Genomic DNA, 15,616 nt, shown 5'->3' on the forward strand with positions numbered 1-15,616 from the left:
TCCTTGGTCTATCCGATAGGCAGGGCGATATGCTGGCCGACGGCGAGCCGCCTTCCCGATACCCGCTCGCCTTTGCTTTCGATTCGCGGCGCCGCGGCCGGCTGGGGCTGCTATTCCGATCCGTCGCTGCTCCATTGCTCCATTGCTCCCTTGCAGATCTCATCGCCTGCAGTTTGCGAACCGGCGTGCCCTTTAGTGGTCGGAGTGGAGGTGGGAGCGGGGGTGGAAGGTATGCTGAAGTTCACCGGCAGTGCGAATGCGCCCCCATCGCCACGCCCCGGCCCGTCGCCCCCTTCAAGCTTCCGCAACCCACGCACACGTCTGGCATCGGTACTGCACCTACCGGAGGGGCTTCGCATATGCTTCTTCTTTGAGTGTATCGGCTTTTTAACTACATCCGACGGCCGCTGACTCCAGGACGGTGCTGCAGGGGTTGTGGACGGATCGCCCTCATACCGGATGCCTCGCATTCGACCGCCCAACGCCCTCCTGCCTATGGTATGGCCCTTTGATGTGACTCTATGGACGTCCTACAGGCTCTACTTGCCAGTAAAGACCGCTGGGTCCTCTGATCTTGTTGGAGGCTGTGATAGGGGGAACCGGCTCAATCTAATGACGTTATCTAAGCTCGCATCGAAGAAGGATCCGCCGTGCTAGCTGCTGTTGACTAAAACGATGCCTGCCCCCTGCTTTACCAATCAGAACGGGTCTAGGGTCCCTCTGACTGAAGCTTAATCCAACCTCTGAACCCTGACTTTACCTCAGCTCTCGTACTACACTCTCGCTCCGCCACCCAACACCATCTATCCACGCTTCTCATTGCCGTCATGACGCTCTTGTATAATTTCTGAAGCTCGAGGAGCGCAAAGAAAAGTGGCAAGAGCACACAGTACGGCCCGCCGCCGCGCGTCGAAGGCCAGGACCAGGACCTGAACTTAGCATACGAAGAAGACCAATTGGCAGCTACACCACCTCTGCACGTCAGCTGGTTGGAATGCTTGTCTACCTTGGGGCTTTCAGGGGTGCTGAGCCTCGAGGAGGACTCCCACGGTGAAAAGCACAGACATGAGCGATGGCAACTTGGTCACTCAGTCATCGCAGTCACGGATCATTTGGTACCACCTATGCAAAGCATGTAGACAAAGCTAATGCATTCTGCAGTGTGAATACTGAAAAGTCTACGAGGCCGCGGGTGTTCGTCTCTAACTCCGATACACAACTGGTTGCGCGTTGGCCCCTCTTTCTGCATTCACCTCGACTTCCCCACTGGCAAACTCATTGCACCCGAGCCACAGCTGCTGGGTATCGACAACGCAATGGGGCTTTCGCCGCTGCTGTTGCATTACGTTTGTGGGACCTATTGAAGAGAGGACCAGTATAGCGCACTGAGCTCGAGCATGGACCTCTACTCGCGCTATGCCACAGTCCGTGGTGCCCAACGCCATTCCAGTTGCGGCCCTACATTTGGCGTTCCCAAGGCGCATTGAATGACGCGGGGCTGCGTTTGAAGCTCGCTCAAACAATTGGCCCTTCCGCCGGCACAATCCGGACTGTTCACGCCAGCGGCCCCACAATAGCGCCCTTATCTGCCTGTTGCCCATCCTCTTCGCGCTAGTACGGTTCGCATTTGGATGACAGGGGTCATATGCGTCACACGGCTGCCGGTCTGCCCTCGAGCTCTGGGCTTGGCAGCTACGTGCAGCAAATGGGGAGGCGGTGAGGAGTTCTCATGAGCCTCAAGATTGCGCAATTGGCTCCCGGTCCCAGGCGCATGCGGGAGGATGCCGGTCTGAAGCGGTCTGGGGCGGCGCTATGCCGCCTGCGACGTGAATAGGTTCCTGATATTGTGGGGCTCTTTCCTATTGTCAACGAGGCAGTCGGTCAGGCGGCGACCAAACAGTCACCTCGACCGGTATCGCGGTGAGGGCCCTGCTAGCGCCCGTGCCAGTTCGGCAGCCTCCCCCAGGGTATAAAAGTCTCCCTCCGCTCACCTTCTACGAGACTTCCTCAACCCCACGCACCCACTCCAGCCAACTTCCGCTCTCCATCGCTCGAAGAAGCGCACTCAACTTGAGCACCTGCTGCATCTTACTCACTTCATCAACGACTTCAACATCCTTCTCGTCCGCTCTCCCAACTCTCAGCATGTCTGATCAGTTCAACAACACCACGGCCTTCGGTGCGGCCAAACCCGAGGACTCGACGGCCAACAGCATCCGCCACGCGATGAGTCTGTCACACGTTCTTACCCCGCAGGAGCCCGGTTCTGACCTTTCAGCTACTCCTACTCCGGCCGTACCTGCTCAGGCCGCTCCAGCTAACACTCCGGAGCCGGCGCAAACTGGTGCTGCCGCTGAGAACCCGGCTGCCTCCCCCGCGAGCACCACCAGCACGGACGCGTCGGGCGAGGATGGCAACGGCACCACGGCCAGCAATGTCGCCAACCCCGCCGCCACTGCCGCCACTGCCGCCACTGCCACGGAGCCGATCCACCGCGAGTTCGAGTGCATGAACGATGAGCACACGTCATGCAAGACCGGCCAGTATACGAAAGACCTGTCTCGTAAGGTCATCTCCGATCATTTTGGTCGCAACAAGGCGTGCACCCGGCTCATCAAGTCATGGCCTTTGTTCTGCCGCAAGCATTACCAGCGCGCCACCTACAACACCGCGAAGTGGCAGGTCCGAAAGATCGAGCTCATCCTCCGACAGTTCGACATTATCGAAGGCCAGATCCCGGGCACCACATATAACGTCGTCCTCAAGAAGTCGGAGGAGCAGCGCTTGAACACCTACTCCCGCAAGTTCACTTCCAATCACGGCAACGCCGACGAGGCCGCTGCTGCCGTCGTTCCGGATGAGGGTAAGCATTTTGAAGCACCCATCAATGTCCTACGCGAGCTGGAGCTTGACCTCGGCCCCAACAAGTCGATCCACGAGGTGAAGGGGACGGTCAACCTGATCCTGGACATGCTGAAGAAGGAAGAGACGAAGCAGGTGCCGTCGATCGAGTTCCTCCCGGAGCTTGACGAGGAGGGCAGGCCTACCAAGGGCAAGACTCCCAAGAAGGCTCGCGTCTCCAAGAAGGGCGCCGTCAAGAAGACCAAGGCCTCCCCCAAGTCCAAGAGCAAGGCTAAGGCTAAGGCCTAAGCGCATTCACCCCCTACCCCGCCTTCGCCACCACTGTCGCCTCACCGTCGCGTCGGCCGTCACCTCTCGCATTGACTGTACGACACCCGGCTCCCGATTCGTCATCTTTCGCGTCACCAACGAGCATATTTATTCCCTTCCACGGCCTCGCTCTCGACTCGCTGGACATGTCGTATACCCTTCCCGGTGTACGATACGCTGTCGCGACACCTCGTCAAGACTCGTTCAGCTACATGGAGCGCGACCGTTTTCCTTTTCTTTCACCTTCATGTTCGTGAGCCCATCAGGCTCCGTCTACGGCGTTTGTCTACCCCTTTTCCTTTACAAGCGATACCCCTCTTCCTGTCTTCGGTACGGATACTGGGCGTTTGTGGAGTGAGTGCATCTGTCGGGGTCATGTGGATATGGGTGATTTCATTTTCATGGAACCGGGTTCAGTCATCAGTCATGCCGATAGTATAGCAAATGTAACAATATGATTTAAGGGAAAAAAAACTGCATTCGCCTTGCTGCCTTTTCGTGATGTTCTGCCTTGCTGTTTACTTGCCGTGCAAGCAAGACATGAGGTTGTTGTGAGGTGCCGATCCCCCACGCGTTCCTCTCGTATTCGGCGCCCTAGCCGCATGACGTGCAGGAGTGGGAGCTAGTTCCTGAACACCATACGGCATCCACTTCAGGAGCTACCTCATCCATGCTCACGCCCTCGCTATATCTTCTATCGTACGCCCACAAAGCCCGATGCATCTCTAGTGTTGGGGTGACGCGCCGTTGTTGACACTCCACTCGCGTTGCACGCGCTCCTTCCTTTTTTTCCTTCCTTCCTTCCTTCCTTTCCTGCCCTGCCCCCGGGGCCGATCTCGGAGCGCGCTGCCGACTGCAGGGCTGACTGGCGTTGGCCCGCGCGCTGCGCATGTTTCAGGTGGGGCAGCTGCGAAGAATGGTACGTGCGCCACTTGTTGGGAGTGACTCGAAGGCAGCCGCTTGGCTGGGGCCGTGCGGTTGGGCTGGGCTGGGCTGGGCTGGGTTGGGCTGGGCTGGGTTTTGGGCAGGAGCTGGCGGAGTGGAGGGGGGATGGGTCATCGTTGCTCCGCGCGGGCGAGCTCACCGATGTCGATGGCAGGGTGTGCGGTGGGCGTGGGGTATTGGGTGGTTTGAGGATTTTGTTGCTTCTAGGTATCTGTCGCCCACTCTTGGCCCACTGACGGTAATGACGCCTGCGTCGATATCAGCGTGGACACATTCGTAATCGGTGGGAAGTTGGGTTTGGACGCCCTATGCGCTCGATATTATAGTCGCGGTGGTGGATGCCGCCGGCATTCCCCAACTGATGGATGCATTGCCGGACAAGAACCCGTTTTCAATGTATCCGCACCTGGAGGCGTCGTCTCACCGCCCGTCCTTTTGGCGATGCGTAGCAGTCAAGAGCAAGACTATGAAGGCTGGACCTGGCTTTACTCTCACCCGCCGCCCGCGTCTCTCTTCTCTGACCTTCAGGTAAATGGGGAGTGTCTCTGTTCCGATGCGCTGGAGGGTATGCAAAAGACGCCTGCTCTTCTCTCCATCTCTCTTCATTACTCATCTCGTTCACTCCGTTGGCGCCGCATCTCTCTGCTTCATGCCTCACGCCTTCACTTCTATCACTCTGGGTTGCAGTTTACCATCTGGGTATATGATCGAGCAAGAATCTCTTCCTCCTGCTTCACGCTCCTTCCTCTACTGTATCCCTACTCTCCACGATACACTAATCCCTGTCGATCGCGTCTAGCAACTCCTAAATCATAGATTGGACTACAGGTCATATCCTCCTAGAGGATCTCCTGAAGTACGAAGGCGTATTTAGCTGGGACCCAGTTCTACTGCAGCGAAGTATCCGAGAGGTTAGCGACTACAACGAGAAGGACCCCGCGACCTGGCCCCTCGTCACCGAGACTTTTCTCCGCGACTGCCTCGGAATGGACTACGATGGCCAGCAACACCTTACAACAGTCATCGTCTATGAGACATCCATTGTTTTCCGGTACCTCAGCCAACACCTGCCCTTTCTCGGCATACAGGCAAATGGGCCTGGCAGGGATCCGAACTGGCGATACCACAGGTTCCCATACCAGTATGATGTGACTGGAACGCCGCGTCGCCAAGCCTTGTTTATACCGGCAGAAGCGCGGAAGCGCTCGATCGCTGAGGTAACTAGAACAAGTCAGCCACCACCAGCAAAACAGCCGGAGTCTGCAGAGAATGCGTACAAGCAAGACCTCCAGGTGCTATCCGAGACCGAGCCGAACAATACCACAGACCTGACCGTTCACAAGGAAGACCTCCGCAAGACTCTAGCTACGGCAGCCGCCGAGATGACAAAAGCATGCAAGATAGTCGCAGACTTGCATGAGACGGTACGCAACTCGGAGGATGAGCTGAGGAGCCACACCGTGGGGGCTGAGCAGGATCTTTGCGCTCTGAAGGCCAAGCACCAGAGTGAGGTGGATGTGCTGAAGGAGCGCGCCGTCACGGCGGAAGAGAAGGTCAAGGAACTGGAGCAACAGCTGAAGACGCGCGACGAACAGCTGAAGATGCGTGATGAGGAGCTCGCGGGTGCACGGAGGGAAACGTCTCAGGCGAATAGGCGTATATTGAAGATGGGAATGGAGAGAATGGGGGTAATAAACACGGCCAAGCATGCCGAGGCGAAGAAGAGGAAGGCCACTGACGATGGCGCTGCTTTCGGTGTCCAGGGCATTGCAAAGAAGACCAAGGATGCTGAGCCGCCGCCGCCGCCGAAGAAGAAGAAGGTTGCTGGCGATGGCACAGCTCTCGTTGGGCCGCTTATCGTAAAGAAAACTCGGTCTGGGCAGTAGACCTGGATGCGTTGCCGGCCGGGATCTTCGGCAGACGGCAAACAAAAGAGGTGGCAACTATTTCCATCAGCCTGCAGCATTTGGATGATCTTGGGCGCATGGCGTGGAGGCAAATTTAAAATACACTCTAAGATGGATCAACTGGACAACCAGGGGCGTTCGTTCGGCGGGCGTATCAGAGGAAGCATCTGGTTTTCTTTCCTTTTCTTTTTTGGCGGATCGACGTGAGAGCCACGAAAAGTCCAAATACAAGTAATTAGTAATTTAAATCTAAACTTCTACTACTTACTTAAGATATAATAGAGTTATAGTAGTAGGTAATGTTTTATCGAAATTATACCTCGCTACGCAATCGGTGCGAATGCGCTAAGCTTCCCCGCAATCGGCAGTTCTGTTAGCCGACCTTTTCAGATGGACTTTAAAGTGCGGGGTTCGCTAATCTGCCTGCAGTAGCTGCCTGTGCATGCCCTCTCGCGACCACCAGAAACCTATTCCAGGCAGACTAACCGCCGAAATTGTCAGCCATGTCGGTAGCCGTAGGCACTTCGACGCAATCGTTTGAGTGTTCAGAGTGCGGTAACCGCTTCGGCCGTTCCGAGCACCTCGAACGCCATATCCTTTCCCGTATGTCGCACCCATACCCCCTCTCTGCATTGTTTCCGGAGTGCCGCAGCTGCTAATGGGTAACTTCAAAGATGGCAAGCAACGTCCTTTCGAATGCATATTCTGTCGGCATTCTTTCAAACGAAGGTCAGCGGTCGAATCTGAGTGTGTCGATCGTTGTGCAGGACCGGAGGAGACTGACACGCAACAGAGACGTTCTCAAGCGGCACTGGCAAACCTGCAAGCTCCGCTTGGAGCAAGACCAGGAAATTCCGCGGCTGGTCCCCAAAATCAAAGGCAAGAAACGGAAGGCGTGTGACAGATGTGCGCGGCTCAAGAAAGCCTGTTCTCTTGGATACCCGTGCGAAAGCTGCCGCGAGAAGATGGTTGCATGCACCTTCAACCCGGTTGCCCGCGGTTCCGCAAACTACGAAGAGGATGATACTGGCGCCGTCTCAAGCAACTGCGGAAATTCTTCAAGCGACAATGGGCAGCGGGAAGAGCAACATGGTGGACAAATTGATAACCCGTTTGAGATGGACGAACTGAACGCTGGATTTGGCTCCGAGTCGCTTTCGTGGGAAGCCGAGGAGACGGAGGGAAACGAGGGCGGTTCTCAGCTCCTTCACAGCCCAGCCGTCCATGTTTGGACGAGTCTTCGCCCAGCCAGTCCATCCGATTTTGACATAATCACTTTGAATCGTTTTCCATTCTTGAGCAAGTTTACAAAGGGAAACGGGTTTCTGGATTCCTTCGAGTGTGGGTCACACAACGAGCGGCAGGCCATTGCCAGGGAAGCCTCTGAGCGTCATCGGCACCCGGGGAACCAATTTACAGACAACAGGGGTGCTCCTCTGGATCCATTTGCGGGGCTTGACATTGATCAAGCGATAGGTTCTGGGTGGGACAGTCTGCTCGATCCGACGACAACTGCGAGTCAACAGCTATATTTCCTCGGCCGTGAATGCAATGCCCTTCAACCGACTTACGTCCCAGGGCTGGGATTGGATCCATTCGAGACGAATAGCACTGGCGAACTATTAGACGTCTCCTCGCGAGGTGCATCCTCCTCGTCAGTGTGGATTTCTGACGAATTGGCGCTGAAAACATGCGAGATTGTGGACCAGATCAAGGCCATCACATGGAACAAACCAAGAGGAAGCAAGATAACAATCAGCTGGTCACCTTTGTTGGAGCAAATGTGCTTCGACTTTTTCTCTCCGCCAAACTTACGAAAGTTCCTCGAGCTCTTCTGGTCGTCCTGGTATCCAAACAGTCCCATCATCCACCGACCAACTTTCAATGATGCTCAATGTCCCTGTTCGCTACTCCTATCAATGGTATTGATTGGGGCCTGCATGTCGCCGGACAGCCGAGATCATGCTGGTGCAAACATTTGGTTCAACAGTCTGGAAGAGATGATATTCAGCTGCGACGAACTCTTCAGCGAGGCGGATCCAGGCGACAATTGGCTGGAAAGGCCTGCGGTGAGGCGGAGGTTTGAGCTTTTACAAGCGGCGTACTTTGTCTGCTTGCTTCAGAATTGGGAGGGGTCTGAGGAGAGCAAACGAAGAATACGGCGGCACCGATACAGCACCGTCATTGCGGTGAGTACATGGCCTGAATCATCAAGCCCAGTCTCTTTTCTGCTCTCTTTCCGTCACTGACATTGTGGCATCTGCCTCGAAAGTTCGCCAGAGATTTTGGAATGTCAAACGCAACGCTGCGGCATCTCCACGTTGGGGACATCTCCACATTCAGCTGGGAGAGTTTCGTCTTGCAGGAGTCCCTGATAAGGTACTTTCTCCCGTGCATCGCTTTCCAGCTGTGTGAGAATCTGACGTTCAAACACAGAACCTTTATCTACATTTTCCTTCTCGACTCAGCTTTTGTGATCTTCAACAATTCACCTCCCCGGCTCGTGGTGCCTGAATTGAAGATGGACCTTGCTTGCCCGGAGCCTTGCTTCCAAGCTACATCTTCTGAGGAATGCTTCATCCAGTTACATTCTTGGAATGCCGTTCGAGCTTCAGGGCAACGATTGGATGTATCCCTGGCGGTTGAGATTATATGTCAAGGGCAAATCTCCGACGAGGATCAGGCCGTGTTCTCTGCGCTGAGCATACTCAACATGTTCACGATAGTGACTGGTAAGGGAAATCCTGCTTCTCCAAATGCGCTCCTGATCTGCTCCCCGAAACACCAAGCCAAGGCTGATCAGTATTAGCGCTACACTCGCTCGCCTTTCATATCAAGAATTCCCTTGTATCACCTACATGTTCCCGATCCATGCGGGGATTGCCGATCCATACGGGGATTGCCAACTGGAAACGATTCTGGCTTGCAAACCGAACCACAAACACGCCCAGCGACAATGGTCCGGATATTCTAGCAAACATGTGGTTACGCCCTGGATTTATTCGACATGCTACGGAGTTTTGGCTCCTGGTCAAAGCTACTGTAGCCCACCTGCACGGTTCTCCACGCAACTCCACCGAAGACCAAGTCGTCGCCGGCAGCAGCGAAATCGAGACACCAGCCGGGCTTCCAATCAAATATGATTCAGACATGAGCGAAATTCATAGCATCATCACGTCACTGCAAAGGATCAGCCTATTACATCTATGAAAGCTCTTGAGAACCTCTCGGCACTGGCCCTGTCTATACGTTTCTGAGTACAAATCATTCCAATCAGGATCATGGCAGAACCAATGCTTCAGCAGCGGTTAGCACGTTGTCCTTGTACACATGTAGTGATTGGGTATAACAATAGGAAAGCAATCCCTGCCTGCCCCATTCACCTCCTACGCCGCTATCCTTGTGTCCGGAGAAGTATGCCATGGGAAGCGGCTTTTCAAAGCTGTTCACCCATACAGTCCCGGCCTGAAGCTTTCGGGATATGCGCTCAGCTCGAGTGATATCGGCAGACCAGACGCACGCCCCGAGGCCAGAGCGGGTGTTGTTTGCCCGGCTGATTACTTCTTCCTCGGTCTCCCATTCTAGAACGGGTGTTATCGGACCTGTACCGGGCCAAGCTTATCAGTTTGATGTTGATCGAATGAATGCAATCGAAACTTACCGAATTGCTCTTCGGAAACGATTGATGATTCGTCGGGAGGGCGGTCGACGATTGTAGGCTGAATCCATAGACCTGGACCCTCTTCAACCTTCCCGCCAGTGGCAAACCGATAGGCTCGAGCCTTGCAATCATCTATAAGCTCCTTGACAATGGTGAACTGGGCACTGTTTTGAAGAGGGCCGAAGATCGAAGGGGTATCTCTTGGAGTGCCCGTGATGAACAGTTCGAATTCCTTCACTAGACATCTAAGGGAAGCCTCGTAAATGGATTTGTGTACGTAGACACGTTTTGTTGCTACGCACATTTGGCCAGAGTGGAAGAGACACCCCTGAGCGACCTCATGTGCCACAGCTGATACGTTGACGTCGTCGCAAACGATTGAGGCATCATTGCCCCCAAGTTCCAGTGTCATGTTTTTCAGCGTGTACGCCGCGCTCTCCATGATCTTCTTGCCGGTTGCCGTGGAGCCCGTGAAGGTTATTTTATCTATGCTTCGATGTATAGTGAGCTCTCGCCCCAGGTCGGCCTCTCCATGCAGCACCTGTAAGACGCCGGGGGGGAAGACATCCAGGGCTAATTCGACAACCTTCATTGTTGTATACGGTGTGAACGGAGACGGCTTGACAATCACACAGTTTCCGGTCAGAAGCGCTGCAGCAATTTTACCCATGGCGAGGACCAATGGGAAATTCCACGGGCAGATGGCGGCGACCAAACCTAGCGGCATATGGGTTGCCACCACTTTGACCGTTGCATCCTCGTAGACTACTTCATCGTCGAGCGATTGGGATGCTAGAAGTAGTGAGCAAGGCTTTCCATCGAAGACCGGGCAATTGGGCACACTAGCCGTTGAAATTCAAAAAGTTGACTGCGTGCTCAATTTCTAAGTCGCTGAGCAGTGTCTAGACATTCGAGGTGGTCAGAGCATTCACAGCGCTGGCTGCCGACATGGCAGAGCCTCTTTGTTTGACTTACCGATTTCCCAGTCTCTCTTGCAAGAATTGGCGATAAAGATTTCGCCCACGCTGTGAGCTCGAGAGCAAAGTCACGGAGCAGATTCTGACGGATATGGAGGCTGGCATTGCCCCAAGACCTCGCAGAAGCTCTACCAGAGCTCACAGCATCCTCCAGATCTTCTTTGGAAGCCAGAGGAGCTTCCCAAAGAGCTTCTCCTGTCCGTGGGCATGTCACACGGGTGCAGTTTTGGCCGTCTCGCCGCTCTGCACCGACAATGTTGTAGAAGTGGTGCTCCATTATGAGAACGAAATGCTCTTAGAAGAAATGATCGGGCTGATGCTGGTTTTCAAAAGGATTTGAGGCTCAAATTATTGAAAACTGTGGGCACTCCGCATTCTAAAACCTCAACGGGCACTGCCAGCCCCCTATTGTGTTTTCAGCTCGTCATATCAAGGCATGGCGCATTTCCTGCCATCAGTAATCTCCCGCGACAGGTCTCCCCCCCCTCACGCCTCTTTGTTCCTAGTGTTACCACATTGCGGTCAATTACCGTAGGGCAAAATGTCGTGCGAGGAGAAGCTTGATCATGCACCTTTGAGACTAACGTAATATTGTATTGTGGAGGTGGGGCCGTAGAGAGCCGGAGACCGACGATAAACTCCCCGAGTCTAAGCCGTGAATACTCTGTCGCTGCACTCCAAAAATTCTCCCAAATTTGCGCTCAGTAAACGTAATGCTTCATCGGTAGACCAGGTATCCGTTTTTCATGGGCTCTTCCAATGGAGAAGTTGGAAATCTCCCGGAAGAAATTTCCGCCTGCGAGACCCAGCTATCCAAGCTTCGTTCACAACTAGCAGAGGTCGAATCGAAAGACTTTTCCCAATCTGCGGATACATCGACCGGATTCGATACGCTCACTTACGGACGGCTAGATGTCATCCAAAACGAGGTCCTGGTGGCTCTCGATCTTTCTGCCCTACCGCATCAAGGATCTCTGGACCACGATGACTTCGAGCGATATCAATGGCAAATTCTCGTACCGGAAGTGGGATATTATGAACAAGTTGCAGTAAAGAAGCATTTTCTCCTGATGGTCCTGGCCGTGCTGTGGTTACCTATCTTTCCGGCGCCGGTATTGGCACCATCGGCCTACTAGATGGGGGCTTTGTGAAGCGGTCAGGCCTACATAGATAAGTATTGTTTGACAGCTCACGCGTGGGGTATACAAAAGTCGCGAGTGCTGTGAAACAGCTGTGGAACAGCTGAGAAGGTAAGCTGTTCGTCCTTGCTGCGCTCAGAACTGACCGAGGCACTGACAGTTGCACATGAAACAGGCTCGACGACAACGCCCGATGCCTCTACCATATTGATGTTCTATCAGCACAAGTGTTGATTTCGGAATGGTGCATACGGTTGGGAAAGCCATCTTTGTATCACAGCGATCCTCCCATGTCAGGGGAGAAGAAAATGGTGCGACCCGGAAAGATCTGTCCAGCTTCATACGTTTCTCAGCGAATGAACAGCCATACGTCTGAGCGGACAGGATGGGCGAGAGTGATCTGATTTGTGTGACGTGCATGTCTCCAGAGAGCCTTCGGTGGATATGGAATATTTGAAAGACTGTACACTGTTATGGGCTCACTGAACACGTGCATTGCTCATAGATTCACCGCTTTAGGATGAGCAACTTGGAGAGAAAGGCATGGAGTTGTTCTGTTGGTAATTCCGGGTCTGAAAAATCTCTCAGAAACTTCCTTGTCTGTCTTGACCAAGTGGATCGAATTATTTTCCAACGATTGGACGAGCTACCAACACCCCGGCTACCAGCTAACGAGGCACCGGGCGCTGTGGGTATCACCCGCGACGTATGTCTTGGGATCTGTACCCACGGGAAATACCCCACAATGACGTATGCATCGAACTTGGCCTTGAAAGGTGATGAAAAATGACCTCAGGCGCCCGAAAATGGGCTACAGCATTCCCTCAGATCCATCAATTAACAATCCCGTTGAATCCAATGGCGGCAGTATCCGGCGCACAAATCTCAACCTACGTTTACAAGTCGGTGGATGACCTCGAGCTTACCTTGGATGTCTTTCATCCACCAAAACTGTCAGTAGAAACATCTGGCACCGGTCCTCGAACGGCATTGATCCATTACCATAGAGGATTTCTTGTGAGTTCTGCACCTAAGGAACCCATGGTCTAGTCTAGTTGTCCTCGAAACCCTACTTAATGCTATCATAGATGATCGGAGAAAAAACCACCTTTCCTCCCTCCTGGCTCATCAACGGCTGTTTGCGTCGCGGCTGGCTCTACATTACCCCTTCCTACCGCTTACTACCCGAAGTGCGCGGCCTCGATGTCGTTGCTGATGCCCTGGATTCTGCGACTTGGGTGGCAAGAAATCTCGCTGAACGCCTAATAGTGGCAGGCTCCAGTGCAGGAGGCTATCTGGCATTATTCGTTGCTACTCAATTAACTACACCCAGCCCTCTTGCTTTCTTGTCAATTTACGGCATGCTCGACCTGACCGATTCTCGTTACATCGAGCCGGGCACCACTCTTATGGGACTCCCCCCACTATCTGACACCAGCACGATTCTTCGTGAGATGAGTGCAGCAAAGGACAACAAGGCGCTGGATAGCTATCCTTTCCCGGAAAATCCGTCTTCGGACAAACGCATGTTGTGGATAGCCACTTCCCACCAGGAAGCACTCTATCCAGACCTTCTAACAGACCGTTCCGGCCTCTCTGCGTCGATTCGCCAGAGTGGTATCGGGGCCATTCCCGCCGAACATCATAAGCTGTTCCCTGCCGCATTTGGGCTGCGGAAAGGCTTTCCCCCAGCAGCCTTCCTACATGGAGACAAAGATGATGCCGTTGGCGTTAATCAGAGTGTTCAGCTCGCGGAAGTACTAGATGGACTCGGGGTAAAGGTCATGTGTGAGATTGTGACAGAAAAGGGCCATGGATTCGACGTCATGGAAATAGCCGCAGAGGTTGATGTTGAGAAGAAGACAGCTACCGAAGAACCGGTGTACCGAAGTGTGCGGAAGATATTGCAGTTTCTGGGTAATGAACTCAATTGATGTTGCCACGATTGCGCTCTTGATGTCTAAGACTCGCCTAAGCGAAGGCGATTCTACATTTACTGCGGCTTCTAGACGGCGAGGAGGAAGTTTCCGGATGAGCAAACTCTATGGAAAGCGGTTATCCCGATCTATCCTCTCAAAATTCGAGCTCAGTCGTATCTGCGGGATCTCCAATGGCGATGACGTACTTTCTGATAGCCTTGGGGAGGTGAAAATTAGCTCGATGAAAACTAAAACAGCCAGAGATATATCTTAAGAAGACAGCATACCTCTCCCGACATCGACAATCTAGCGATATCGGCCAAACTCTCCATTCTAGCCATCTTTACAACCGGAACGACCGTGCCACGTCGGACAAACTCAATGGCCTCCAAGATGTCGCCCCTGGTTCCCACGGCTGAGCCTATGATACGAAAGCCGTTGTCGATGAGGGCAAGCGGATGGATCTTGAAGTCTTGCGAAGGAGGGGGGATTCCTACGCACACCAAGGTTCCAAACGGTCCCAGTAGGTCCAGAGCAGACTGATAGGCTGCACCAGTCCCGGCCGTGACCAGTACGGCTGCAACTCCTTTGCCGTCCGTCACCTGCTTCACCGATTCAGAAACTTTCAGCTCCTTCTTAACGTCGACATAGTGGTGAGCTCCCAGCCCCATGCAATAGTCGCCCTTTTCCGGACCTGAGTCGATAGCCACAACCCGATACCCCATTGCGAATGCAAACTGCACCCCCAAAGCACCCACTCCTCCCCCTGCGCCAGAAATTGCAACCCATTGCCCTGGAATGGCACCGCATACCTTCAAGGCCTTGTAGGATGTGACACCGCCGCAAAGTATTGGCGCCAGCTGTTCATCGGCTATCCCTTGTGGGAGCTTCAGAATGTATCTGTGTGAGACGATTGTGTACTCAGAGAACGTGCCATCTACCTTTCTACCAGAGTGAACTTGCTGGACGCATCTCGTCTCCCCACCATCCTGAAGGCACATATCGCATTCCCCACAGACGTCTCTAATCCATGCGACACCAACTTTCTGACCAAGACGGACATCGGCTTCGTCGAGCGCGGACCCCCTTTGTACGACCTCCCCAACCCCTTCGTGGCCGAGAATCGAACATGTCGGTCCAAGATGACCACTGGCGAGAGCGATGTCAGTCCCACAGACACCGGTCACAGTCAGTTTTACGAGGACATCAGTAGGGCCGAGTTCAGGTAGAGAAAGCGTCCTGACCTCGAAGCGAGGTTCTCTTCCTGATTTCTATCGGAGCTTAGCGGATATGCTTTCTGTGGAGAAGGTTTTGCTGACTTACAGTAATCACGGCTGCTTTGTATGATGTAACTTGTTCGCCCATGACGAGTAAGCAATTCAATGCCTTTAAAATGTCTTGAAGTGTAGCCTTAGGCTTTAAGCCGGTTGTTATTTAGATTAGCGTTTGTATTGTGCCATTGTGTATCCAAGTAGGCGGAAGGAACCCACAGTGTGGAAATATTCCGTGTGGCGTAGAGTAAATCACCGGCTGGCGGCACTAACCACCTGCCGGCGCGCCTTCCCAGCCACCCTAACTACCCTATTTTTAATACTTAATTTCTTAACGCCCACGCTCTGTATAAATAATCCGTAAGTCGCGAATTCTTTTTTAAATAGTACCTAACAAGCTATAAACTTTCTATAACGTACTCTACTATTAAACTCTCTACACTAACGTACTTAATAACCGAACCCCCTAGATAAGCAAACCCCCCACGATTTCTTAGCAAGGAAAATTAACGAAAATTAACGAGTTTTTCTTTAAATAACTAAGCGAAACCTTAATATTTTTCTATAAAAATTTAGATATAACGCACTTTACCACAAGCGAGCTAGTTACACAAGCGAGCTAGTTA

General features: G+C 53.3%; 8 protein-coding genes across 8 annotated transcripts; 6 read left to right on the forward strand and 2 right to left on the reverse strand.

The window, feature by feature from the left end:
- Window positions 1–2,493: 2,493 nt before the first annotated feature.
- BU26DRAFT_403827 (uncharacterized protein) lies at window positions 2,494–3,129 on the forward strand (the record flags this gene model as incomplete). Its single annotated transcript, XM_033822833.1, has 1 exon — window positions 2,494–3,129. A coding segment is annotated over one exon (636 nt), but the record flags the coding sequence as incomplete, so codon positions are not given.
- Window positions 3,130–3,980: 851 nt separating this feature from the next.
- On the forward strand, window positions 3,981–4,477 carry BU26DRAFT_321377 (uncharacterized protein). Its single transcript, XM_033822067.1, has one exon. The coding sequence runs from the start codon at window positions 4,061–4,063 to the stop codon at window positions 4,394–4,396; it is 336 nt and encodes a 111-aa protein (XP_033682822.1). The 5' UTR covers window positions 3,981–4,060; the 3' UTR covers window positions 4,397–4,477.
- An 80-nt stretch (window positions 4,478–4,557) lies between these two features.
- BU26DRAFT_551287 (uncharacterized protein) lies at window positions 4,558–6,050 on the forward strand (the record flags this gene model as incomplete). The annotated part of the gene is made up of 2 exons (XM_033832096.1): window positions 4,558–4,681; window positions 4,933–6,050. The coding sequence occupies 2 exons, from the start codon at window positions 4,558–4,560 to the stop codon at window positions 6,000–6,002; spliced, it is 1,194 nt and encodes a 397-aa protein (XP_033682823.1). The 3' UTR covers window positions 6,003–6,050.
- Window positions 6,051–6,526: 476 nt separating this feature from the next.
- BU26DRAFT_485128 (uncharacterized protein) lies at window positions 6,527–9,340 on the forward strand (the record flags this gene model as incomplete). The annotated part of the gene is made up of 7 exons (XM_033825875.1): window positions 6,527–6,626; window positions 6,698–6,752; window positions 6,817–7,412; window positions 7,602–8,212; window positions 8,296–8,402; window positions 8,460–8,755; window positions 8,833–9,340. 7 exons carry the CDS (start codon window positions 6,527–6,529, stop codon window positions 9,231–9,233), a joined length of 2,166 nt encoding a protein of 721 aa, XP_033682824.1. The 3' UTR covers window positions 9,234–9,340.
- On the reverse strand, window positions 8,884–10,938 carry BU26DRAFT_595514 (aldehyde dehydrogenase; the record flags this gene model as incomplete). Its single annotated transcript, XM_033834941.1, has 3 exons — window positions 8,884–9,625; window positions 9,685–10,476; window positions 10,593–10,938. 3 exons carry the CDS (start codon window positions 10,936–10,938, stop codon window positions 9,303–9,305), a joined length of 1,461 nt encoding a protein of 486 aa, XP_033682825.1. The 3' UTR covers window positions 8,884–9,302.
- A 469-nt stretch (window positions 10,939–11,407) lies between these two features.
- On the forward strand, window positions 11,408–11,797 carry BU26DRAFT_565255 (uncharacterized protein; the record flags this gene model as incomplete). Its single annotated transcript, XM_033833380.1, has 1 exon — window positions 11,408–11,797. The coding sequence occupies one exon, from the start codon at window positions 11,408–11,410 to the stop codon at window positions 11,795–11,797; it is 390 nt and encodes a 129-aa protein (XP_033682826.1).
- An 861-nt stretch (window positions 11,798–12,658) lies between these two features.
- Window positions 12,659–13,741, forward strand: BU26DRAFT_595522 (alpha/beta-hydrolase; the record flags this gene model as incomplete). Its single annotated transcript, XM_033834942.1, has 2 exons — window positions 12,659–12,817; window positions 12,889–13,741. The coding sequence occupies 2 exons, from the start codon at window positions 12,659–12,661 to the stop codon at window positions 13,732–13,734; spliced, it is 1,005 nt and encodes a 334-aa protein (XP_033682827.1). The 3' UTR covers window positions 13,735–13,741.
- A 131-nt stretch (window positions 13,742–13,872) lies between these two features.
- BU26DRAFT_457780 (GroES-like protein) lies at window positions 13,873–15,191 on the reverse strand (the record flags this gene model as incomplete). Its single annotated transcript, XM_033824951.1, has 3 exons — window positions 15,043–15,191; window positions 14,007–14,990; window positions 13,873–13,936 (listed from the first exon to the last, which is right to left on the reverse strand). Exons 1-3 carry the CDS (start codon window positions 15,082–15,084, stop codon window positions 13,874–13,876), a joined length of 1,089 nt encoding a protein of 362 aa, XP_033682828.1. The 5' UTR covers window positions 15,085–15,191.
- Between the last annotated feature and the right edge of the window lie 425 nt (window positions 15,192–15,616).

Source organism: Trematosphaeria pertusa, assembly GCF_010094035.1.
Source record: "Trematosphaeria pertusa strain CBS 122368 unplaced genomic scaffold BU26scaffold_8, whole genome shotgun sequence".
Taxonomy (NCBI): domain Eukaryota; kingdom Fungi; phylum Ascomycota; class Dothideomycetes; order Pleosporales; family Trematosphaeriaceae; genus Trematosphaeria; species Trematosphaeria pertusa.

Excerpts from the sequence above, each read along its gene's own strand:
- BU26DRAFT_321377 (XM_033822067.1), top strand. The coding sequence starts at position 4,061 with ATGTTTCAGGTGGGGCAGCTGCGAAGAATGGTACGTGCGCCACTTGTT.